The sequence below is a fragment of the Puma concolor genome, chromosome E3, assembly GCF_028749965.1.
Source record: "Puma concolor isolate L17-30 chromosome E3, mPumCon1.1.hap2, whole genome shotgun sequence".
In the NCBI taxonomy this organism is placed as follows: Eukaryota; Metazoa; Chordata; class Mammalia; order Carnivora; family Felidae; genus Puma; species Puma concolor.
The window spans coordinates 18,437,377-18,463,388 of NC_141682.1; the positions used below are offsets into that span (position 1 = coordinate 18,437,377).

A 26,012-nucleotide genomic window follows, 5' to 3' on the forward strand; every position below is an offset into this window, starting at 1 on the left:
GAAAGAGAGAAGAAAGATGAGCGGGGGAAAGGCAGAGATAGGGAGATAGAGAATCCCAAGCAGGCTCCTGGCTGTCAGTGCAGAGCCTGACGTGGGGCTCTAATGCACGAACCACAAGAGCTGAAATCAAGAGTTGGATGCTTAACTGACTGAGCCACCCAGGCATCCCACAACTACAATTTTTTATAATCATTCCTTAATATTGACTATCCAGTATATTCCAATTTTTCAGTTTGAAAATGTCCCATAAATGCCAAATAAAATTTTTCCAGTTTGAATCAGAATCCAAATAAGATCTGATACATGTAACTGATTTTTATACAGATACGAATTTTTGAACCTTGATGTCTTTCTCAGAAATGGTACATTCAATTTTAGTATGGCCATTAATACCTGAGCTATTGTCCTTTCATTATGATGTATTGACCTGGTCTGTTGGCACTAATAAAATCCGTTATTAACTTATAATTGGTAAGATGGCCAAAGTTTCACAAATACCCGTCTGTGCCCTTCCCCTGACAGAGGATCTCAAACCTGACTGCACATTAGAATTTGAGAATCTTTTTTTTTTTTTTTTTTTTTGGTTGTGATAAAATACACATAACATAAAGTTTACCATTTAACCATTTTTAAGTGGACAGTTCTGTAGCATTAAGTACATTCACCTTGTGAAACCATCACCACCATCCATCTCCAGAATTCTTTTCATCCTGCAAAACTGAAACTCTGTATACATTAAACAATAGCTCCTCTCTCCCCTTTACCCCCAGCCCTCCTGGCCACCACCACTGCACTTTCTGACTCTGAATTTGACTACTCTAGGTACCTCTTATAAGTGGAATCATACAGAACTTGTTGTTTTGTGACTGGCTTATTTCATGTAATATAATATATTCATGGTCCGTCCATGTTGTAGCATGTGTCGAATTTCCTTCCTTTTTAAGTCTGGGTACCATTGTATATAATATCCCATGTTTATTTATCCATTCATTCATCCATTGATACTGGGTTGCTTCCATCCCTTGACTATTGCAAATAATGCTACTATGAACACAGGTGTTCAAACATTTCTTTAAGATTGTGTTTTTGGGCTGCCTGGGGGGCTCAGTCAGTTAAACATCCGACTCTTGATTTCGGCTCAGGTCATGATCTCATACTTCATGAGACTGAGCTGTTAGCGAAGAGCCCAGTGAGGGGCTCCATCTCATGCACCGTGAGATCATGACCTGAGCCGAAATCAAGAGTCGGACACTTGGCCAACTGAGCCACCTAGGTGTCCCTGCTGCATCTTTTTCGAGGGCCTGCCATACTGTTTTCCACAGTGGCACCATTTTACTTTTACACCAACAGCACACGAGGGTTTTAAAATCTTCATATCTTCACCAACATTTGTCATTTTCTGTGTTGTTGTTTTTTTATAGTACCCATCCAAACAAGTGTGATTTTTGTGGTTTTGTGGCTTTCTCACTGTGGTTCTGGTTTGCATTTCTCTAATAGTGATGGTGAGCATATCCTCATGTGCTTATTAGCCATTTTTGGTATTCTTTGGAGAAATGTCTGTTCAAGTCCTTTGCCCATTTTCAATTGATTTGTTACTTTTATTGTTGTTAATTTGTGAGAGTTCTTTGTTCTGAATATTAATCCCTTATTTATTATAGAATCTGGGGATCTTTTGTGATGGGACCTATAGCTTGATATTTTTTAGAGCTCCTCAGGTTGAGAACTATTTCCTTAGGAGATGAGGTAACAAATAAATTTATTTCTCATCAACAAATGGGTACATCATCATCTCAGAACAGTGCTGACATCTCCTTCTACCTGGCTACTACATGTATTTATCAGTGCTGTTCAGTCATGGTAATCCTGCTTTTCCCAGGGTCACTGGGCTCACAGTTCCCTGGATCTATCCTTCCCTCCTTGCACAGATAGAAATGAGTTCATATTTATGCCTTATAAATAGGAGTAGAGGAATAGGGGTACCTGGGTGGCTCACTCAGTTAAGCGTCCAACTCTTGATTTCAGCTCAAGTCATGATCTCATTGTCGTGAGATCAAGCCCCACATCGGGTTCTGCACTGGGCGTGGAGCCTGCTGAAGATTCTTTCTCTCTCCTCCTCCCTCTACCCAATGTGCTCGCTCTCTCTAAAAAGAGAGAGAGGGAGAGAGAAAAGAAAAGAAGTAGAGGAATAATGCAAGTAACAAAATACCACATTCACACTCTCCTATTTATAACAATCATCAAAATTCTACATCTCTATTCTCACACCTTTGTAGTACAACTACCTATAGTATAGTGTACTTATAGTACAAATAACTACCTTTTTGAAGATTTTGTGTTAACTTAATACTTTTGAGTAGTTTAGGGACTCACAGCCTTTCTCAGACATTTCCCTGAAGCATAATGATTGTTATATATTTTAGGTGCTCAAACACTTACAGCTTTGACAATAGTAGTCCATTCACTAAAAGCATATTTGTCTTTGTAACACTACCCCTGACATCCTTGAAAATATCCTTGTTATCTGGCATCAACAGGATGCTGGGAGCCCCATTCTGATTTTTCTTGTCTAAGAAATGGAATCAGCTACCCCCAAGGACTCTGGTTATTTTAATGGTAAATAATATAAGGCACCAATATCTGGGTGTTAGGGATATCCACGATAGTGGGCGGGGGGTGGGGGGGGGGTTGGTGCTGGACCTCACCCGGTAGTGACAGAGTTGGAAACATTTTTGTTTAAGGCACAAGTTTACATCTGATCAATGATTTAACATATCACTACTGTGCCCTGCCATCCTGATGGTCTGTAGACCCCCTGATCACACTGACAGTCCTTTGAGGCTGCCTTTACCACTATCCCCACCTTACAGCGGAACAAACAGACACAAGACGTTATGACACTTGCCTAAAATCACACCACAACTAATTGTAGAGCTGCCCAGCTCTGTCAGATTTCACCTGCCCAGTTCCCACAAGGCCCTGCCTCAACCTCCACCTGCCGTCAGAAACACACAACTTTGTCATTTGCAAAGATTTTCCACCAGGTTGCCCCGTTTAAGATTCCAAGCCAGGGTTTTCCTAGTCTTGGGTAGAGGGAGGAGAAAACACTACCCAGATTCTTGTTTTCCTCCTGCAGGATTCGGGAGTGAGAATGACCAGAAGAGCCCTCCACGAGAAAGGTCTGAAGACCGAGCCCCTCAGGAGGCTCCTTCCCAGGAGAGGCCTCCGGACAAACGCCAGGCACAGTTCCACGGTGCTGCCGGACACCAGAGCTCCCGGGGGAGGAAGCAAGGCCCCGAGGGCACCCAGGACGATCCCCCAGGGGAAGGGGAGGTGAGCCGGCTCCGCAGGCCAGGCGAGGCCTTTGGGTCTCTCTTGGCCGCCCCGTGCCCCGGGGGTGGAAAGAGCCTCCCGGCCCTACAGCCAACGCGGGACCTTCGGCGGCGAGCCGCCCTAGCCTGCCCCAAACCTAAGGTCACAGCACCCATCTTGCTCGCCAATGACCCTCGCACAGTGAGCGAGCCCACCGGCACCTCAAGTGTCAAGCGGGCTTGGGCACAACTCAGACCACACCCAGCACCTGAGGACACTTTGCCGCCAGAGGCCCGGGCCGCGCTGGGGTGCGGGGTGGGCGCCGGGGGCGCAGTGCCCACCTCCTCTGGCACCAGCGCCTCCACCCTGTGTCCGCCGGCCTCCGGCCTCCCGCAACACCCGGCCAGGCCCCGCGAGGCCCACGCTGGCGCCGAGACCCTAAAACCCCCTCCGCCCGCCACCGTACCCCCATCTACCCCAAGGCCTATCCCCACCCCTACCCCAAACCCCACTTCCCCCACCTTCACTCCACCTCCCCACCTCCCCAGCCCCGTCCACCGGCAGGCCCACGGATGCCAAACCTGCGGCAAGGTTACCTCAAGCGCCAGAGGACATGCCTCAAGAGCTCCTAGCCAGTGCCAACCTCGCCAGTCTCCTGGGAACCCACATGGGACAGAGGCCTTTCTGCCCTGGTGCCCGCCTTACAGCCTGCGGAAAGGCGTCCTGGGCCAGGGGGGTGGGCCCAGAGCCCTGGAAAATCCCCACCTGGAGAAGGCCCTGAGCCCATGGGCCCTGTGAGTGGTTCCAAGGGCTTTCACCAAGCTCTTCTCTCCCAACTCCACTGCTGGGCCTGTCATATTAGGGAATAATGTCTCGCGTTTATTGAGAGCTTACTCTGTGCCAGGCATTGTGATTTACAGTGATTATCACATTTAATCCTCACAATATCCCAGTGACACTGGTGTTCTCATTATCAGCATTTTACAGATGGAGAAACTAAGTCTCAGAGAGGTTAAGGGACCTGCCCAAAGGCACACAGCCAGTATGTGGCAGGACCAGCATACAGACCCAGGTCTGCCCGCCTGCTTCCACAGGCGGCCTTGCTGCACCACTTCTGCTGGCACAAGAGTTAAGGGTGCAGGTTTGACAGGGCATCCATTTATGGAGCATCCATTTTTTTCTCATGGTAATTAAATAAAACACTTTTTATGCTAAAATGAGCAGATACTCTCTGGAATGAAATTAACATTTATACCAATGATTGAGATGAAACTTGAGACTCCAGATTTTTCACGCTAAGGCCAATGCTTCAGGCTCTGCCCATGGATCCTGAAGTAACCTCTTCTAAGACCTCTGCCTTTAGAGGGATGTTGGCCAAGGAAGCTCTAGTCCAGGACCTGCTCCTGGGCAGAGCCTTCCTGGAAGCCAAAAGATGGCCACTCCATAGTTTGCCATCCCACTGAACTGCTTGGGAAGTTCATGCAGTTCCCCTGGGCTAAGGTTTCCGATTTCCCAACAGATATTAATCTTCAGGATTTGGAAGTGAAAAATTGGAATTCTTGGGAATTCCTGAAATCATGTTATTCTGTATTTTCATAACTTTGCGTATATTTTTAATAAGAGTAGTTACAAAGAACTGTAGGCTACAGCAAATATTCAAAAACCAGAAAATACCAACTACCCAACACAACTGGGTAGTATTTGAATAACAAAATGTTTAAATCTTCAGCAAGATAACTGTATTACACAGAAGCAGGTGTTGAAATTGCCAATTTGAGGACCTGTTTCCAAAACTTGCTTCTTGGAACATCATTCCTAGGATTTGCATGAGATACATGATGCATGTAAACAGATTAATATTCTATTTGTGAGAATGACTGTTTACAGCAGACAGGGCCACAGATACACTTGTAATATGGCAACGGCTATGAAAAAGAATGATCAGAACCACTTTTCTCCTATTTAGTGCTTCTAACCCAAGTTCCCAACATGTCTCCCTTAACCTGGGACGCCGTTTATCAGCATTTCCTTCTCTTGCTTTCTGCTTCATGTCAGTGGATTCCTTCAAACCAGGAATGCCTCTGTATTTATTGTTAAGCACGAATTCTCACAAGAGAGTTTTAACACTTTTTCCTGTTTTCCCAATCTCTTGACTGATTTTTGTTGGGATTCGGAAAAACATAAATTTCCCGGAAAACACCAGGAAGGACTTCCTGCCCAGATATACTATTCTGGGCTGAACAGGATTGGCAAGGCAAGTCTGTTACAGAAATAATTACTGAGGATATCATCAGACCCAGTCACTGATACTTCCTGCTTTCAGGGGCCTCAGAGCCAGAAGATCCAATTGTGGATCTCAGCTCTCCCAGTTCCTGGCTGTGAGACTTTGGGGAAGTCACTTTAACTCTCTGAGTTTCAATTTAATGAGTAGAATGCTGCCTGGAAATGATAATGCGTGTTTTGTGAGGCGGTATTGTAGAAAGGTTAAAAGTGTGGCTTTAGAGTCAGATGGGCTGAGGTTTAAATTCATTTACTTACTACCTCTTTGATTTGAGGCAAGTGCTAAACACTCAGAACCCCATTTTTCTCCTCTGTAAAATGGAAAAACGGAGCCCACTTCACAGGATTTGGGTGAGTTTAAATGAGAGCACATACGTAAATGCTTCACACAGTGTAAATGCTGGATAAACGTGGGCCAGTATAGTTATTATCTGCTGTATCTACCTCACAGGGCCATTGTGAGGATGAAAGGGAGGTCGTGTTGTGGAGTTGCTTTCCAAGCTGTGAAGTGGTGTCCACATGTTTGTCTTTCCTTCAGAGATAGGATGGTCAGAAGCTCCTTGGCAGACATTAGAGCTATCTCCAAGTAAAGGGCCTGGGAATACTTACTGATCCCCACAGAAGGTAGCGGTGTTGAGGAAGAGGTGTCACCATGGTTACCTGGAAAACAGGGTTTAGCTGCAATCAAGTAGGCGAACTCTGGCATCGTCTGACTTGGGGCACACTTGGGGGACAGTGGAAAAGATGATTTTCAAAAGATGCTTGGAGAAAGGACTGTGTTAGATGGAGCCTGCACACTATAGGTTTGTTTAATAAGGATTGAATCAGGGGCAGGGGGCGTGGTGGAATAGGGAGTGGTGAGGGGGCTCTTTGACTATTGTCTGAAGCCCTGTTATTGCCTAAACCTAGAAAACAATCCTATTAGCTGGAACCGGTGTATCCTGCTCCTGCTGTGCGTGCACCTACGATGTTCATTCCTCCCTAGACTATAGACCAAACACGATCAAAGGGCTTTCCAGAGATGAGCTCAGGTAATCCTGACAGCAGCCCCGTAAAGTAAATACTAGCAGTACTCCCATTTTGCAGACAGGGGCTTGGAGTCTGGGAAAGTTAAGACCATTGCCCAAGGTCATGCAGCCTATTTGTTGTTGAGTCAAGATTCAGACAAGAGTCCAAGCCCTTAGCACCCGCCAGGCCACCTCAACTCACGAGCTGCCAGATGCCGAGCTTGAACAAGGAAAAAGGAAACACAAATGTATGGAGTTGAGCACCTAACTGGCCTCCTCTCTTGCCTTCTGTGACCTCTCTCTCTCTCTCTCTCTCTTTCTTTCTCTCCCAATAGTATTCCTATTTAACATAAGTTTCCTCCTGAGTCTCCCTTCCTCCTTACCATGGCCTCTTAGTTTCAAGTACTGGTGTAGCAATCGAGAAGCCAAGAAGCCTTCCTAGACAAAGCCTCATGAATCCATTCCTGGAGCTAGAGGCGGACCGTAGAGTGTTCTGTGAGAGCTGCCAACAATTTGGGAGTAAACCTGGAGGGTGGAACTTAATCAACTGGCTCCTAAGTGCCCAGCAGTGTGCCAAGTCCAGTAGCAGGGGTGGAGGATACATTCAGGGGTGAAACAGGCAGGATCCCTGGCTTTAGGGAGCTTTCGGGCTACTAGAGAAGATGGACATTAGGAATCCTCCCAAAATATGAATTCTTGCAAACTGTGATAAGTATCATGAAGGAAAAGTTCAGGGAGCTATGAAAGAATATGGTGCCTAATGGTTGGAGTGGGTGGTCAAAGGCCACTTTGAGAAATGATAATTATTGTACCCCTGAGAACTGAGTTGGGGGAAGAGAATTCCATATTGAGGCAATAGTAAGTGCAGGCACGAAGACCCAAAGGTGGGCAGGAACTTGGTATGTTGGGGAAACTGAACGGCAGCCATGTTGATGGAGCGGAGTATGCTGGCCATGATAAGAGTGGTCAAGTTAAGACTGGACAGGCTGGCTAGGGGTGATGACAGGTGCCTTGTAGGCCATGGTAAAGACACTGGGTTTTTTGGTTCAACTTTTTATTTGGAAATAATTTCAAAGTTACAGAAAAGTGAATAGTACAGTGGAGATCCGTCTGTCCTTTATCCTAATTTCATCTGTTAAAATTACTTGTTCTTTCTATACGTGGAATGTTACATGTGACTTTTATTCTGAACTATTTGAGAATAAGTTTTACACATCAAACACACACCCTTTACCCCCAGACAGGTACAATGTGTACAAGTACAATAATCCACTAAATTTAACATTAATGCAATACAGTATCTCATTTACCACCCATTTTGTCAATGATCTCAATAATGCCCTTTACATAGCATTTTCCCTCTAGTCCAGGGTCCAGTCTAGAAATGAAGTAATGCATTTGGTTGTCATTTCTCTTTAGCCTCCTTTAATCTGGAATAGTTAGCCTTTGTCTCTTATAACACTGACATTATGGAAAATTCAGTTTTCCCCTTCCTCATTTTGGGGTTTGTCTGCTGTTTCTTCATTACACATTCCTGCTAGAAGACGACATAAATGTTATTGTGTCTTTGTGGTATGACAACAAAAGGCACACACTGTCTCCTCCTCCTTGGTGATTGAAATTTTTGCCTGGTTAATTTACTGTTTGTCCCTCGTAACTGATATGTGATCAGGGAGATAGTTAAAACCCTGCAGATATCCTATTCCAGAGATTATTGAATAGATAAAATGTAACATCCACTGAGGCTTTTTGCCTGAAGCACATCAGTCTGTGTCCGGAGGGTTACAAAATGACTTCAGCTCTCTCCCCTTGACATTCTTCTGCCCATTTATTTCCGTATTTATTGTTAGCAAGGACTTTGGGGTTTCTACTATTTTCCAATAATTTTAGTTATTAACCTTAATTATTTTGGTGCTCAAATTGTCCCAGATTTGGCCAGTGGGAGCCCCTTAAAACTAGAAGGCTGGGGACTTCTGGGTGGCTCAGTCTACCAAGCTTCCGACTCTTGATTTCTGCTCAGGTCATGATCTCACAGTTGGTGAGACCCAGTCCTGTGTCCAGTTCCATGCTGACAGCTAAGAGCCTGCTTGGTATTCTCTCTCTCTCCCTCTCTCTGCCACTCCCCTGCTCTCTCTCACTCTCCCTCTCTCTCAAAATAAATGAATAAACATTAAAAAAAAAAACAAAACTAGAAGGCTAGGTTTTATCCCAGCGTCAGTGGAGTGACATTGTTCAATTTGCATATTAGGCCCTGACTGTGTGTGAGAATGCATTCTAGGGGCACAAAGGAAGAAAGGACACCTGGCAGGTGGCTCTTGTGTAGTCCAGGTAGGAGATGTGGCTTAGACCAGGGAACTAAGTTGGATGTTCAAGAAACTTTGGTGATAGAATTGGCAGGAACTAGCAGTGGAGGGCATGTGCAAGGAGTCATAGAGGTAATGACCAGAGCAGCTGGGTGGATGACAGAGATATTTACTGATATGGGGAGGACAAGCAGAGTAAGGGCGTCAGTTGGGATATTTTATTTATTTATTTACTTTTTTAAGAGAGAAAGAGCTGGAGTGAGGAAGAGGGACAGAGAGAGAAAGAGAGAAAGAGTGAGAATCCCAAGTAGGTTCCACACTCAGCAGGGAGCCTGAACCAGGGCTCAGTCCCATGACCCTAAGATCATGACCTGAGCCAAAACCAAGAGTCGGGCACTCAATTGACTGAGCCACCCAGGCGGCGCGGGATGGGTATTTTAGACAGCAGCTGAGTCTGAGATGTCTTTGACATCCAGGGCAAGATGTCAAGTAGTAATTGGATATATTGCTCTGGAGAGAAATCCAGACCAGAAGAAAATTCAGGAGTTGCCACATATGAATGATTTTGAAATCCATGGTCCTGGATGAAATGCTATAAGGGGAGAATATGTAGTGAGGAAAGAGAGGGGCCAGACTGGGAATCCTAAGAGAGTTCACTGTTTGGAGGCATGGGGTCGTGGTGGGGGGTGGGGGCGCATCACACGGAGCCTACAATGTCAAGCCAAATCCTGAGGCTATGGGGAACCATTAAGGGTTCTGAGTATGGGAATGAGTGACAGGGTATGATCTGAGTTTTAGGAAGATGGTTCTGACAGCCAAGTAAAGATGATTTGGAGGGCCATGGCAGTGGCTAATGTTATGGTTCTTCCTAAATATTTTTTAAGGTTTATTCATTTTTCAGAGACAGAGAGAGGCAAAGCGTGACTGGGGGAGGGGCAGAGAGAGAGGGAGACACAGAATCCAAAGCAGGCTCCAGGCTCCAGGCTCTGAGCCATCAGCACAGAGCCTGACACGGGGCTCGAACTCAGGAGTCGTGAGATCATGACCTGAGCTGAAGTCGGATGCTTAACTGACTGAGCCACCCAGGCGCCACTATGGTTCTTCCTAAAATAAATCTGCCATCCTCTGGCCACTGAAGATTGCTCAGATGGATCCCTGTGTCTGAAATGCCCTCTCCTTGTTCACCTGGGCACAAAAAAGATGATCAGCCATCTGCCTCAGCTGCACTTCTCAGCCTCCAGTAATATGACTGCAGCCCCCAGCTCCCTGCTTCCTTTTAGCTGGAGCTGCACAGATGGTTTCCGGGACCTTTTCTCAGCCAGCCGCATCGTAGGTGGGAGTACACAGGAGCTGGTCTCTGAGGTTTGCGGGAATCTGGCCACTGTGATCCTCTGCCCTGGCATGCTTTGAGTTCAGTGTGGTCTCTGTCAACCATGCAACCTGCCATTCAAAGTACGTTGTCCCCTCCACACCCCTACCCGTGCTGAGGAAGACGAGTTTGAGTCTGGATGAACATCCTAGCGCATCCTTCACCTCCCAGGGGTGGTGCCGTACAATCCTGTCTAGAGGATGTCAACAGCCCACTGGAGACACAAATAAGCAAGGCAGAATTTTAAGAGACAGGAGGGAGGGACAGATGTTCTGGAAGTCCAGGAAAGCAAGATTGTTTCTGGTTGGAGAAATTAGGGAAGGTTCTCTGGAGAAGGTGGCATTTGAACTGGGCCTTGAGGACAGCGAGGACTATTTTCCATTTCACGAAGGAAATATTTGATTATTCAAGCAGGAAAGAAAAAAAAAATCAAAGCCCCCACTTCCTCATATTTTATTGACATTGTGCACACAATTAATGGTTATGTAAATACCCCATTAGGCAGCTACTTTATAGTTAGTCCTCTTACTGTTGGAATAATTCATTTCCGGGCCTCAAGACATTGGCCTGGGGTCTGTGGCTGGGCAGTGGGGACAGAAGCAACTAGGGACCAAATGCAACTCAGGAATCAGTGCTTGAGCCCATCCACTCATTGTTTCATTCAGCAAACGTTTATTAACGACTCGCTAGTCCCAGGCCCTGAAGATACAATGATGATCAGGACACAGTTCCTGTTCTAAAGACCTCAAGTCTAATAGAACAGCAGTCACAAGTGGAGAGAATTTATCGTAGAGCACGTGAAGATGCCACACTACACATTGTGTACCAGATGTGGTGCTGACATAGGGAAAGGAGCTGGGGTAACGGAAGCCTCGGCTATAGATGAGCATACCAGGCAGACCATGTGCAGTGAGAAGGGGGAAGCTTGAGGACGGGTCAGAGGAGCAAGTTCACTTGGAACATGGCTGCATACTTCTCTTTCCACAGGCTGGAAGGCACGTCTCTCCTACTCTTAGGCTTCTGGGTGTTTGGTTTTTTTTTTTTTTTTGTTTTCTATCTCAAATATTTCCTTTCCCCAATTTTTTTTTTGGGGGGGGGGGTACCTAGTTTTATGCTCTTTTCCAAAATCTCAACTTGTGTGCTGAATCCATTCATTTTATTTCTCTCCTCTTGACACTAAAAGCACTTAATGCTGTTAATTTTACCTCTGCGGATAGCTTGGACTGTATCCTGTTTTTAAAATTATTTTCTAAATAGTTTGTTTTTTACTCTTGATTTACTCCTTGTCCTAAGGGTGATTTGATATGCTATTGATGTTTTTCCATTTCTAAGTGGTGTGTTTTATATTATTGTTAGTTGTATTGCATTTTGATCAGAGACTGACTTTTAGAATTTCCACTTTTCAAAATTTACCAAAATATTCTCTGTAGCTTACTATTTATTGAATTTGTCACTGTCCACGGAACTTGAATAGAAGGTATACTATTTGTTTTCAGGTTAAAACAATTTATATGTTCATATCCTCCATATCCTTATTTATTTTTGGATTACTTGTTCAGAAAATGTGTTAGAATATTTCCAATAAAACTGTTTCTCATGTTTCTCCTAGTATTATTCAATATTTTATTTCATGGATCTTTGTTGTTTAACACATGAGAAATTAAATTCTTTTATTGTTAATTGAATCTTTTAGAAAGTGAGGTTAAGAGCTCACATTCTGGAGTCAAAACATCCTGGATTTAAACCCCAGCTCCACCGTTTATTAGCTTGGATTCCTTATCCAGAAAATGGAGATAACAATGGTAACTCCCTTATATAATTGTTGGATTAAAGGAGATGAACGTAAAGGATGGCACATGGTAAGTGTTGAGTAAAGCTAGAATTCGCTATTATGATCAGTGTTATTACCTCCTGGCTGACCGTTGCTGGCATTCGAAGCCTCTGCTGTGGAAGGAGAAAAGGTCTTGGAAAACCCCTTTCTTTTTCTCTATCTAGTACACATTTGGTAAACAGAATGCCTCATGTAGGACATTAGAAGTCATAATGAAAAACAGGAAGGGGAAAAAGCCAACAGCTAGCTTCGCAGCATACAAACACGAAGTGACACCCTTCAGCTTTGATGGCGGGATCCCTGGGTCAGCCGCATTAGCATGTGAGAGTTAGTGGCATGCTCCAGCTTCGCATGGGGGGAGACGAGGAAGAGAGAGAGGCCCACGCTTTCCCCAGATGTCATTTCAAACACCGTGTCCTCCACCTCAGATCCCTTTCACCAGCACCGTGTGCCGTGATGCTCTATGTCTCCCTGCCGATGGCTTACACCTGCAACGTTCAGAGGTTTGCCCTTGGACACTGGAGGCATATATCCCTGGGAACTTTTATGTCTTCACACCCTCCTGCTTTAGGGGGGCTTGCAGTCAGTGATCGGTGTGTTAGTGCCAAGGCCCAGCTCCTTTGCAGCAGGACAAAGTCCACGGTGCTATTTATACTTGAGAGCTGCTCACATACTTGCTAGTCTTCGTCACATGCCTACCTTGCTGACCTGCCCGCTTCACTCCCTTACTGGTTTCTCCCAGGAACGCTTCTTTAACAAATCACTTGCCCTTTAATCCTTGGCCTGGGTTAAGCTTCTGGGAGAATCTGACCTAAGACAAACTGCTTCATTCCTTCATGACAGGAGGAATTCTGATATGGGTTGAGCATAGTGGTGAACTTACATCACTTTTTTCTTTTTCCTTTTTTTTTTTTTTTTTTTTGTTTCTGTCCCTTTGGTTGCAAGAGACATAACTCCAGAAGGTACTGGCTTAGACAAGAAGAGGGGGCAGGTTAGAAGGATGCTGGAGTACCCCAAGTCATCACAACAAGGAAAAGAGTACACCTGGGCCACAGAGGCATCTGGAACCAGGGCATTCTCTCCCCCCAAATCTCTTGATGCTTTACTCAGGTCTGTTTTATTCCCTAAGAGCTGCATTTCCAATAGCTGATAGTAAGGCTGCAAACAGTGTGCTACCTCACTTTCTTCAGCTCTGCCCTGCTTTGTTCAGCTTGGGATCAAAGGGCCACAATCAAGGCAAAAGAGATATTTAGCACAGTTGGGGTGATTCCTGACTATAGATTCTCTTCAATTATTGGTGAAGGAGGGGCTGTGGCAGAAGGGAGGGATGCTAGACAGAAAAAAAGGCTGGTGCTCACCACATAGTTCCTTGGATGAAAAGAACAGTGGATATAAAAAGGCATGGCTTACCTGTGCACCCATGTTCACAGCAACACCATTCACAAGAGCCAAAGGTGGAAACAACTCAAATATCCATCAACAAATTGGTAAAAGGTGATATATACACACACAATGGAATGTTGTTCAGCCTTTAAAAGGAAAGAAATTGTAACATACGCTACAATGTGGATGAACATGGAGGAAGGACCTTATGCTAGGTGAAATAAGCCAGTCACAAAAAAGACAAATACTGTATAATTCCATTTATGTGAGGTACCTAGAATAAGCAAATTCAGAGACAGAAAATAGACAAGGGATTATGGCAATGGGAATAGGGAATCGTTTAATGGGTACAGAATTTCTGTTTAAAATTTTTTAATGTTTATTTTTGAGAGAGAGAGAGAGACAGAGCATGAACGAGGGAGGGGCAGAGAGAGAGGGAGACACAGAACCTGAAGCAGGCTCTGAGCTCTCAACACAGAGCCCTGTGCGGGGCTCGAACACATGAACCATGAGATCAGGACCTGAGCCGAAATCGGATGCTTAACCGACTGAGCCACCAGGCTACCCAAAGTGGTAAGTCTTCATGACCTTGAATTTGGCAACGAAATTTTATGTATGATACTAAAATCATGAACAACAAAAGAAAAAAATAGACAAATTGGACTTAATGTAGGCATTTACATCTGTAAATTTCCCTCTATGCACTGCTTAAGCTGCATCTTATATATTTTGGTATGTAATGTTTTTATTTTCGTTCATCTCAAAATGTTTTCTAATTTTCATTGTAAGTTCTTCTTTGATCCATTGACTAAGAGTATAGTTCTCAAATTTCCTGTTATTGATTTCTAATATCACTCTATTTTTGTCAAAGTTGTGTGACTCATTTCACAGTGTGTACAAATACAGAATCATTACATTGTACACTGAAACTAATATAATGTTATATGTCAATTGTATCTCAACAAAAGTCATATAATTCAATCCTTTTAAATTTACTGAGACCATCATAAATAAATAAATAAATAAATAAATAAATAAATTTACTGAGACATGTTTTATGACCCAAATTTGTTCTCTCCTTGGACAACATTCCATACACACTTGATAAAAATGTATATTCTGCCGTTGTTGTATGGGATGTTCTACAGGTTTCTGTTAAGTCTAATTGGTTTATGGTGTTGTTCAAGTTGTCTATTTCCTTGCTGATCTTCTGTCTAGTAGGTCTATCTATTATTGATTGTGGGATATTGAAGGCTCAAACTATTATTGTTGAATTGTCTACTTCTTTCTATTCTGTCAGGAAAAAAAGCCTGTAAACTCAAAAAAAATCTTCAAAAATTAAGAAAAAATTAAGAGATTTCTAGATAAACAAAAGTTGAGGGAACTCATTATTAGTAGATCTGCCCTATTAGAAGGGCTGAGGGCAGTCTTTGAGGTTGAAATGAAAGAACACTAGATATTAACTCAAAGTCAAAAGAAAAAAATTGAAGAGGAGTGCCTGGGTGGTTCAGTCAGTTAAGCGTCTGACTTTGGCTAAGGTCGTGATGTCACAGTTCGTGGGTTCAAGCCCTGCATCGGGCTGTGTGCTGACAGCTCAGAGCCTGGAGCCTGTTTCAGATTCTTTGTGTGTGTCTCTCTCTCTAGCCCTCCCTCACATGTGTACTCTTTCTCTCTCTCAAAAAAAAAATTTTAAAGAACACTAATAAAGGTAATTTCATAGATAAATATAAAAGCTAGCATTTTGTACTTTTGGTTTGGTTTGTAACTTATTTCTTTTTCCTGTATGATTTAAAAGGAAAATGCATAAAATAATAATTATAAATCTGTGTTAATGAGCATACAATGTATAAAGATATAAACTGTGACAATAACCATATAAAAGCCAGGAACAAAGATGTATGGGAGGAGAATGTTTGTATAGTATCGAAACTAAGTTGGTATTTTTCAAACTAGATTGTTACAAGTTTAAAAGGGTAATTGTAACCCCATGGTAACCACTAAAAAAAAATAATAAAATACATATGAAGGGAATAAAAATGGTGCACCATAAAAAACCAACTGAATAAAAAATTAGTAATGGAAGAACTGAGGAACAAAAAAACAGTAAGACACACATAAAACAAATAGCTATATGGCAGGAATAATTCTTTATCAGCAATCACATTAAATGTAAACAGGCTAAATCCTCCCCTTCTATAAAAATACAGAGCTGGCTGGGCTGATGGCTCAGAGCCTGGAGCCTGTTTCCGATTCTGTGTCTCCCTCTCTCTCTGCGCCTCCCCTGTTCATGCTCTGTCTCTCTCTGTCCCAAAAATAAATAAACGTTGGAAAAAAAAAAAAAAATACAGAGCTGGCTATATTGAATTAAAAACAACAACAACAGGGGCACCTGGCTGGCTCAGTCAGTGGAGCATGTAACTCTTGGTCACAGAGTTGTAAGTTTCAGGCCCACATTGCATGTAGAGATTACTTAAAAATAAAATCTTTAAAAACAACAACAAAAATAGCAGGATCTATCTGTATGCTGTCTACAAGAGACTCACCTTAGATATAAAGACATAAAGAGGTTGAAAGTAAAAGAATGGAAAAAGATATTCCATGCAAATAGTAAACAAAACAGATCTGAGGTGGCTAAATTACTATCAAAATAGACTTTTTATTTATTAGACAAAATAGACTTTAAGTTAAAAAAGAGACAAAGAAGGACATTATGTATTGATAAAAGATTCAGTGAAAGAAGACATATTGATTATAAATGTATACACACTTAATAAAGGAAACTCTAAATATATGAAGCAAACATTGACAGAATTGAAGGGAAAAATAGAGAGTTCTATAGTAATAATAGTTGGAGATTTCAGTACCCCACTTTCAGCTATGGAAAACAGTTTGGTGGTTCTTTAAAAGGGTAAACACAGAGTTACCATATGCTTCAACTATTTCTTCCTTCCAAACAAACTGAAAGCAAGAACTCAGAAGGTACTTGCATGCCAGTGTTCATTGCATCATTACTCACAATGGTGAAGTAATTCCACAAAGGTGGAAAACCCAAACATCCATCAACAGATGAATGGAGAAACAAAATTGTGGTGTATACACACAATGGGATATTTTTCAGCCATATAAAGGAATGAATATCTAACACATACTGCAACATGGATAAACCTTGAAAACATTATCTTAAGTGAAATAAGCCAGATGCTAAAAAGCAAATGTGTGATTCCACTTATATGAGGTATCTAGAATAGGCAAATTCACAGAAAGTAGACTAAAAGTTACCAGGGGCTGAGAGGAGGGAGAAATGAGCAGCTATTGCTTAATGGTTACAGAGTTTCTGTCTGGAGTGATGAAAACATTTTGGAAATAGATACCGATGATGGTTTCATAACATTGTGAATGTAATTAACTTTTTTTTTTTAAGTTTATTTATTTTGAGACAGAGAGCGAGAGAGAGGGTGCGCGTGAACAAGTGGGTGGGGGCAGGAGAGAAAGAGAGAGAGAATCCCAAAAAGGCTCCCCAGAGCTCAGAACCCACGAACCGTGAGATCATGACCTGGGTCAAAAACGAGAGTCAGTTGCTCAACCAACTGAGCCACGCAGACGACCCTCATGAATGTAATTAATGTCACTGAATTGTACATTTAAAAATGGTTAAAGTTGTAAATTTTATGTTATAACCAAAATTTTTAAAATTAATAATATCCAAAAAGTATTGAATTGTACACTTCAAATAGGTGAAAATATATGATATCTGAATCACAACTCGATAAAGCTATTTTTTTAAGTTTTAAAATTTGATGCTCAGTTTATTGCTTTTTCTTTTCTGAATCATGCTTTTGGTGTCGAGTCTAGGAACGCTTAGTTTAACTTTAGATTCTGAAAATTTTCTCCTACACTTCTCAAAAAAAGTGTTATCGTTTTTACATTTAATATTTATGCCTATAATTCATTTTGAGCTAATTTTTGTATATGGTCCTTTGGTGGTGGTGGGGTGCTATGGATGTCTGATTGCTAGACCACCATTACATTGCTTCTGCACCTTTGTAAAAAAATCATTTGGGGATATTTGTGTGTCAAGTTCCTGCTATATAAGTCTTGAAATCTGATAAACTGATTTCTTGCATTTTATTCTTCTTTTTTTCAAAATTGTACTAGTGATTCAAGTTCCTTTGATTTTTAATATAAATTTTAGAATAATCTTGTCTCTATCTTATATGATTTTTTTGTAGAGACTGGGATTTTTTAAATATATTATTATTTTAATGTTTATTTTTGAGAGAGAGAGAGTGGCAGAGTATGAGCAGAGAAGGGGCAGAGAGAGAGGGAGACACAGAATCTGAAGCAGGCTCTAGGCTCTGAGCTGTCAGCACAGAGCCTGACATGGGGCTTGAAATCACAAGCCATGATATCATGACCTGAGCCCAAGTTGGAAGCTTTACCAACTGAGCCATCCAGGTGTCAAGACTGGGATTTTGATAGGAATATAATTATTCCTATTATTCTTGCATGAATTAGAATTCCCATTATTTTGTTACATAAGAGAGTTGAGAATGGACATTGTTTAAATTTTATTTTCCAAATGTTGCTAATGCTATACAAAAATTACAACTTAAAAAAATATGACTGATTTCTATAATTTGACCTTGTATCCTAGACAGAGCTAAATTCATTTATCAGTTCTAGCAGCTGTTTTACAGATTCCTTGTAAATAGTGTCACCTGCAGATGGAGGCAATTTACTTCTTCTCTTCTCCCATCCAAGTACTAACCAGGCCCGACCCTGCTTAGCTTCCGAGATCAGATGAGATCGGGCGTGTTCAGGGTGGTATAGCCATAGACTACTTCTTCTCTTCTGATACTTATGACTTTCCTTTTTCTTGTCTTATTGCACAGGCTAGGACCTCCAGTACAATGTTGAATAGATATGGTAAAAGTGGTCATCTTTGGCTTATTCACAATCTTAGAGTGAAAGTATACAATATTTGACCTTTAAGTATCATCTTGGCTGTGGATTTTTTTTCTATATATCTTTTGTGAGATGAGGAAGTTCCCTTCCACTGAGTTTTTAATTTCAGTTATTGTATTTTTTAAAAGTTTATGTATTTATTTTGAGAGAGAGAGAGCGTGTGCGCTCGGGAGAGGGGCAGACAGACAGGGAGAGACAGAATCCCAAGCAGAGCCCAACTTGGGGCTTGGTCCTACAAACCATGAGATCATGACCTGATCTGAAGTGATATCAAGATTCAGATGCTTAACTGATTGACCCACCTAGATGTCCTATCAGTTATTGTATTTTTAATTACTAAAAGTTCTATTTGTTTGTTTTCAAATTTGCTAGGTCATTTGGTGGTTGTAGTGGTATGTTTTGTTTATTTTATTTTTTTAATTTGAGAGAGAGAATGGGTGAGGGGCAGAGGGAGAGAGAAAAAGAATCTTAAGCAGGCTCCACACTCAGCATGGACCCCAACGAGGGGCTCAATCCTACGACTCTGGGATCATTATCTGAGCCGAAATCAAGAATCTGACACTCAACTGACTGAGCCCGCCAGGAGCCCCTGTTTTATTTCTTTAAACATATTAATCAGGGGCACCTGGTTACCTCAGTCAGTAAAACACGTGGCTCCTGATCTGGGGGTTGTGAGTTCGAGCTCCATGTTGGGTGTGGAGACTACTTAAATAAATAAACTTTAAAAATAAACATAATAATCAGAGATTATAATTTTGGTGTAATAATTCCAATATATGAAATACTTACAGGTGTTAGCTTCTGCTTTTTTAAAAAAAATTTTAATGTCTATTTATTTTTGAGAGAGACAGAGCATGAGCGGGTGAAGAGCAGAGAGAAAGGCAGAAAGAGAATCTGAAGCAGGCTTCAGACTCCGATCTGTCAGCCCAGAGCCCTATGTGGGGGGTCGAACCCATGAACTGTGAGATCATGACCTGAGCCAAAGTCGTATGCCCAGCTGACTGAGCCAACCAGGCACCCGGGCTTCTGCTTTCTGTTATTTCTCTGTGTGCTGGGATATTTCTGACTGTATATTCTCTGAAAACTTATTTGAAAGAATTTGTATTTGTCCCTATCAGTTGCCTAAACACTGCCAATCTGCATTCACTTTAAATATATAGCTTGAGGAATTTTTTTTTTTCCCCTTGACCACACAAATGATGTGATTTGGAGCTACATATCCACTCCACGGCTGACAACTCAGAACCAAGGACTTATTTTGCAATTCCCTAGGGCAGGGGGCCTGGGTCAGGTTACTCCTGATTGACTCCTTTTCAAATCCAGCAGGAGGCATTTCTTCTGAATTACTGGGCGGGGGTTTAGATTTCTGTTCTGTGTCACCTGCTGACATTGACCTAGTTTGGCAAATGCTTTCAGGATGAAGGCAATTTCAGTGCTCAGGTTCCTCTGTGGGCTCACATTCTCACCTAGATTTTAGACTGGTAATTCCTTCTTTGTTCTTCAGGGCTTTAAAGAAGTTGTTTATTATTATTATTACTATCATCATCATCATCATCATCATTGTTATTGTTATATCTTTTATCCTGTATTTTCATTGTTTTTAGGAAGCAGATAGGTCTTAATAGCCTGCTATATTTACCATAAAGGATTCTCTGCTTTTAAGCTTAAAAAAAATGGGGTGCCTGGGTGGCTCAATTGGTTAAGCGTCTGACTTCGGCTTAGGTCATGATCTCACAGTTCCTGAGTTTGAACCTGTAATCAGACTCCCCGCTGAGAGGGTGGAGCCTGCTTGGGATTCCCTCTCTCTCCTTTCTCTGTTCCTCTCCAACTTGTGTGTGCATGCTCACACTCTCCCTTTCTCTCTCTCTCTCTCAAAAATAAATAGGGGCGCCTGGGTGGCTAAGTCAGTTAGGCGTCCAATTTCGGCTCAGGTCATGATCTCACGGTCAGTGAGTTGCAGTCCCGCGTCAGACTCTGTGCTGACAGCTCAGAGCCTGGAGCCTGCCAGATTCTGTGTCTCCCTCTCTCTCTCTCTGCCCCTCCCCCACTTATGCTCTGTCTCTCTCTCTCTCTCAAAAACAAATGAAATGTAAAAAAAAATTTTTAATAAAAAATAAAATAAATAAATTTTAAAAAATCTCTTATCAGCTCTCATCTCCTCTAGAATTATGTTTTTGTGTATTTAAACCTGTTAAAAAAATGCCTTCACTCTTCTTTTTTTTTAACGTTTATTTTATTTTTGGGACAGAGAGAGACAGAGAGAGACAGAGCATGAACGGGGGAGGGGCAGAGAGAGAGGGAGACACAGAATCAGAAACAGGCTCCAGGCTCTGAGCCATCAGCCCAGAGCCCGACGCGGGGCTCGAACTCACGGACCGCGAGATCGTGACCTGGCTGAAGTCGGACGCTTAACCGACTGCGCCACCCAGGCGCCCCGCCTTCACTCTTCTTTTAAAGGAGTTTCTGGAAAAGCTAGAGATAAGTGCCTGCAGACCACCATATTTAACCAGAAGTCTCCCGTTCATGTCTTGTTACATCATCTCTACAAATAAAAATGTGACTAAAAGGATAAGGCTGAACAGGATGCTTCTCTCTGGTCCTGTCACTTGATGGCTGATTTCCAACTTGGGGGAAATAGTTGTTCCACATGACGAGCCCTCTACTAAAGAGCAGATACCCTTTCCTCCCTCTTCATCATCCTCAGTCTCCGCTGCCAGACTGAGGGCACACGTGGCAGCAGCCACTGCTCCCACCACCCCTTCCAGCCCCAACCAGTAAACAAGATTGTCTCCGTGGGTTGAGATTGAAAAGATTTCCCAAATGATTCTGATATGACCCCATCACTCATTAGAGACTCACTGGGGTAACTCTTGCCCCTTACAGAGGCCATTGGAAGACCTCTTGACCCTTGACTAAGTTACCAAACCCTGTTCTGTGCTCTGGTAACATCTGTGCTTCTCTGATTGAAGCATTCCCCTTGAAAATGTTATCAACAATTATTTTCCTGAGACCCAAGGCTGCTCCACCCCAGCCTTTTCTATCTCAATTGATAGTAACTCCTCCTTCACTTGCTCCCGTCAAAAACCTTAGAGTGATTCTTAATTTGTGTCTTTATCTCATAACCCATTTCCAACCTTTTGAGAAATCCTGGGGGCTCTACCTTCAAAATCCATCCAGAGGACGCCTGGGCGGCTCATTCGGTTAAGCATCTGACCTCAGCTCAGGCTATGGAATCACAGTTCGTGAGTTTGAGCCCCGCATCCGGCTCTCTGCTGTCAGCACAGAGCCTGCTTCAGATCCTCTGTCTTCCGCTCTCTCTGCTCCTCCCCGACTCCTGCTCTCTACTCTCTCCAAAAAAAGTCAAACTTCAAATAATAATAAAAAATAAAACAAAATAAAATTTATTTAAAAAAAAAAAAGCTTTAAAAAATACGTCCGAAACCTATTTTTCACCACTGTCATTACCGCGCTGGGACACCCTACCATCATCTACACACTGTGGCACACATTATTGCAGTAACCTTCCAGCAAGCCTGCCTGCTTCTAGCCTTGTCCCTTTGGTTAATTCTCAACCTAGCAGCCAGAATGGTTATTTTTTTTTTAATTTTTTTTTCAACGTTTTTTATTTATTTTTGGGACAGAGAGAGACAGAGCATGAACGGGGGAGGGGCAGAGAGAGAGGGAGACACAGAAACGGAAACAGGCTCCAGGCTCTGAGCCATCATCCCAGAGCCCGACTCGGGGCTCAAACCCACGGACCGCGAGATCGTGACCTGGCTGAAGTTGGACGCTTAACCGACTGCGCCACCCAGGCGCCCCCAGAATGGTTATTTTAAAATACAAGTTAGATGATGTCACTCTTCTGCTTAAAACACTGCAATGGCTCCCTATTTCAGAGCAAACTCCAAGCATACAAGACCCTACAAGACGTGCACTCCCTCTCCCCTCATTCACGATGCTCCACCAACACCCTTGTTGTTCTTCAGTAACACCAAACACCTGTCCCCTCCACCTGGCACACTCTTCCACCAGATAGCCCATTAGTTAACCATCTTTCCTCCTCCAATTCTTTGTTCGGATCTCACTTTCTCACGGGTGTCTAATCTGGCCAAACCTGCTCCCTGTACCTTGCTCTACAGTAGTGCCCCCTGTATCCGTGGTTTCACTTTCCAGTTTCAGTCACACATGGTCAACGATGGTCTGGAAGCAGATAATTCTTCTGAACGTCAAGAGTAGCTTAACACGACATTACCATGCCTACGTCCTTCCCCTTGCTTCATCTCATGATGTGGGCCCTTTATCATCTCACATCATCACAAGAAGGTGAGTACAGTACAATACGATATTTTGACAGAGAGGCTACATTCATATAACTTTTATTACAGTATATTGTTATAATTATTCCTTTTTATTCTTATTGTTAATCTCTTACTGTGCCTAATTTATAAGTCAAACTTTATCATAGGTATGTATGTATAGGAAAAAATATAGCATATGTAAGGTTCAATACTATCTGGGGTTTCAGGCATCCACTGGGGGTCTTGGAACATATTCCTACAAATAAAGGTGGGACTACTGTACTTCACCACCACCCCCTCCCCCCCCCTCCCCCCCCCCCCCCCCGTCTTGTTCCATCTTCTAACACACTATAAAGTGTGATGTCTCCCTTGTTTAAGAATGGAAACTACAGGGGCGCCTAGCTGGTTTAGTCAGTTAAGCTGCCGACTTTGTCTCAGGTCAGATCTCTTGGTTTATGAGTTCGAGCCCCGCGTCGGGCTCTGTGCTGACAGCTCTGAGCCTGGAGCCTGCTTTGTATTCTATGTCTCCCTCTCTCTCTACTCCTCCTCCGCTCATGCTCTCTCTCTGTCTCAAAAATAAATAAACATTAAATATATATATATATATATATATATATATATATATATATATATATACTTAAAAAAAAAAAAAAGAACGGAAGCTACAAGAAGGCAGAGTCTGTTTTGTTCACTGAGACCAAGAACTTAGCATAGTGTCTGTCACAGTGGCAGGTACTCAATAAATTTAAACTCAAAATATTTAAACTTTAAATGCCTGTATTCCTCGCAATACTCCAACTAAGAAGTATGACTAACAGTATCAGGTGGTGGGACCCAGGGGTTCTCGGATTCCCACTACCTTCACCAGCACCCAGGAGGGGAGCCATTTTAATTGGAAACACTGAATTTTCAGTTCACCCAAGGCTCAGCTTCCGGAAAGTGTGCGTCCCAGGCTCACCACGTTCAACCTGGGCGATGTTCCCCTTCCCCCAGCGCCAGGGTCACTCATCCAATCAAAATCTCTGTCCTTTCTACCCCTTAAAGGACTTCGCTCTCCGAAAGATTGTGCCAAGAGGGGCGGGACGCAGCAAATTTAGCAGGTGGGCGTTGCCCTACGGCCGTCGCCTAGGTCACCGAGGAGCTGTACCCCCTCAGAGAGGGAAAATGGGCGGAGTGTGGAAGCGGACATCCCGCCCCTATCATGGAGCGGCCTGGGATTGGCTAGCCACTGTCGAGCCGCGCCCCCGACAGGGCTCGCGCCGCGCCCCCGACAGGGCTCGCGCCGCGCCCCCAGCGGTTAGGGTAGGTCGATCAGTTCCTACGCTCCCGCTTGGCAAGGAGCCCTCAGAGGCCCCGACACTTGAGCCCTTCCCGGAGTAATCGCCCAGGGTCGGCGCGCGGAGATGTGCCTCAGCCCCCGGAACTCTGAGATCCCAGGTTCCCTGGTTATTCTCGTTCAAGCTGCGCAGTAAGCCCAGAGATCGGGATCCAGGGCCAAGACATTCTTGAGAAACCTCGGCCCAGGGCCGGCACCTCGCCAAAGCCGCTGTTGAAAAGGGGGACTGGACTCAACAGGTGACCTCCAAGGAGCCTGCCCAGTCTGACAGGTCCTTTTCTTCACGGAAGTCCCTGGACTTCGACTTCCCCAAGTGTAAATGAATAGGCATCGGGGAAAACCAGAATTGGCCCCAGCTCTGGCACTCACTCGCTGTGTGGCCTCGGATAAGTCACATCCTATATCTAGGCTGGTTCCTTCATCCCACCCTGAAAGGGATTGGACTAGATGTCCTCTGATGTCCCTTTTTGTTCTTCCTAGTTATGAAGCAGCCTTGATAACACGTGTAAAGTTTCTTTTTAATGTTTGACGTGTATCCATATTGTGAGCGATTCACTCTGCTCTCTGTTCATCCACCTTCACTTTCTGTGCCCAGAAGTTCCAGGAATAAAGAGAAAAGCCTGGAAGAGCATCTAGAAATAAAATAAGGACTGTCAACAGATACTGAAGGGGTGATAGCTTGCAGTTCAAGAGGCGATGCTGAAGAGAGAATGAAATAATCCTCTACACTTTGACCCCCTCATTTTACAGAAGAGAAAACTATGAGTAGCTAAGTCAGCCTAATAGGAAGAACCCAGGTTTTCTAACTTGACTGCATGATCAGCCCCTTTACACATAGTGTAGGCAAACAGAAGGCATAAATATGTAAAAACAGATAAATTGTCCACATAAATAAAAACAATTTAGTTTATAACTTTCATTCAATATTTTTCAATTAATTAGAAACTTCCCACTTTCATTTTCTTAAGATTGTATCCTGCCTACATTTGGGGTGACCTACTAAGCAGAAACAGAGTAATAAAAAATAAGACAGAAGCACGTTATTTCCTCCTCCTGCTTTTCCTTTCTGTCACCATTATCTCCCCAGAGGAGCTTCTCAACTTCTGATGTTCCAAAACCTCCTCTGTAATATTCTTCAGAGGTCATCCACACACACACAAAGCCAACTGAAGCCAAAAACTAAATGTGACATTTATATGAAATGTCCAGATGAGGTAAGTCTTTAGAGACGGAAAGTACATTAGTAGTTGCCTAAAGTGTGTACGTGTGTGTGTGGGGTGGGGGGGGGGAGTGGAGATTGAGGGCAAACAAGAAGTGACTCCTAATAAATATGAAGTTTATTCCAGGAATGATGAGAATGTTCTAAAATTATGGCGACAGTCGCACAACTCTGTAAACAGATTGGAAATAACTGAATTGTGCACTGCACTTTAAGTGTACACAGTATGTGAATTCTATGTTGATGAAGCTGTAGCAAAAGAGACTGACCAGGACGCCTGGGTTGCTCAGTCCTTTAAGCGTCTGACTTTGGCTCAGGTCGTGATCTCAGGGCTCGTGAGTTTGAGCCCCACATCAGGCTCTGTGCGCCCGCTTAGGATCCTCTGTCTCCCTCTGTCTCTCTGCCCCCTCGCCCGCTCTCTCGCGCGTGCTCTTTTTTCCAAAAATAAACATTAAAAAAGAGAGAAACTGACCGGAAAGCAATAGCAGGGACACCTGGATGGCTCAGTTGCTGGAGCATGCAACTCTTGATCTTGGGGTTGTGAGTTCAAGCCCACACTGGGTGTAGAGATCACTTAAAAATAAAAGCTTCAGAAAGGAAAGAAGGAAGGAAGGAAGGGAGGGAGGGAGGGAGGAAACGTGTCTTTTCTTCTTCCCTGGGTTCTATGTGTATATATCCCCACATTCTTAGGAGAGCTGAGCGGCTATTCTGG

General features: G+C 43.2%; 1 protein-coding gene across 3 annotated transcripts in view; it reads left to right on the forward strand.

Moving 5' to 3' along the window:
* BCL7C (BAF chromatin remodeling complex subunit BCL7C) overlaps positions 1 to 11,876 on the forward strand; it is a 48,947-nt gene extending 37,071 nt beyond the window's left edge. The window contains exons 6-7 of one of the 3 annotated variants that reach the window (XM_086692359.1): positions 3,134 to 3,330; positions 3,858 to 8,093. In XM_086692359.1, coding sequence (XP_086548485.1) covers positions 3,134 to 3,330; positions 3,858 to 4,107 — 447 coding nt within the window. In that variant the 3' untranslated portion in view covers positions 4,108 to 8,093. Of the gene's footprint in view, positions 1 to 3,133; positions 8,094 to 10,179 lie in introns of those variants that run through there. The other 2 variants (XM_086692358.1, XM_025920367.2) reach the window with 2 other exon arrangements.
* Positions 11,877 to 26,012: the final 14,136 nt, after the last annotated feature.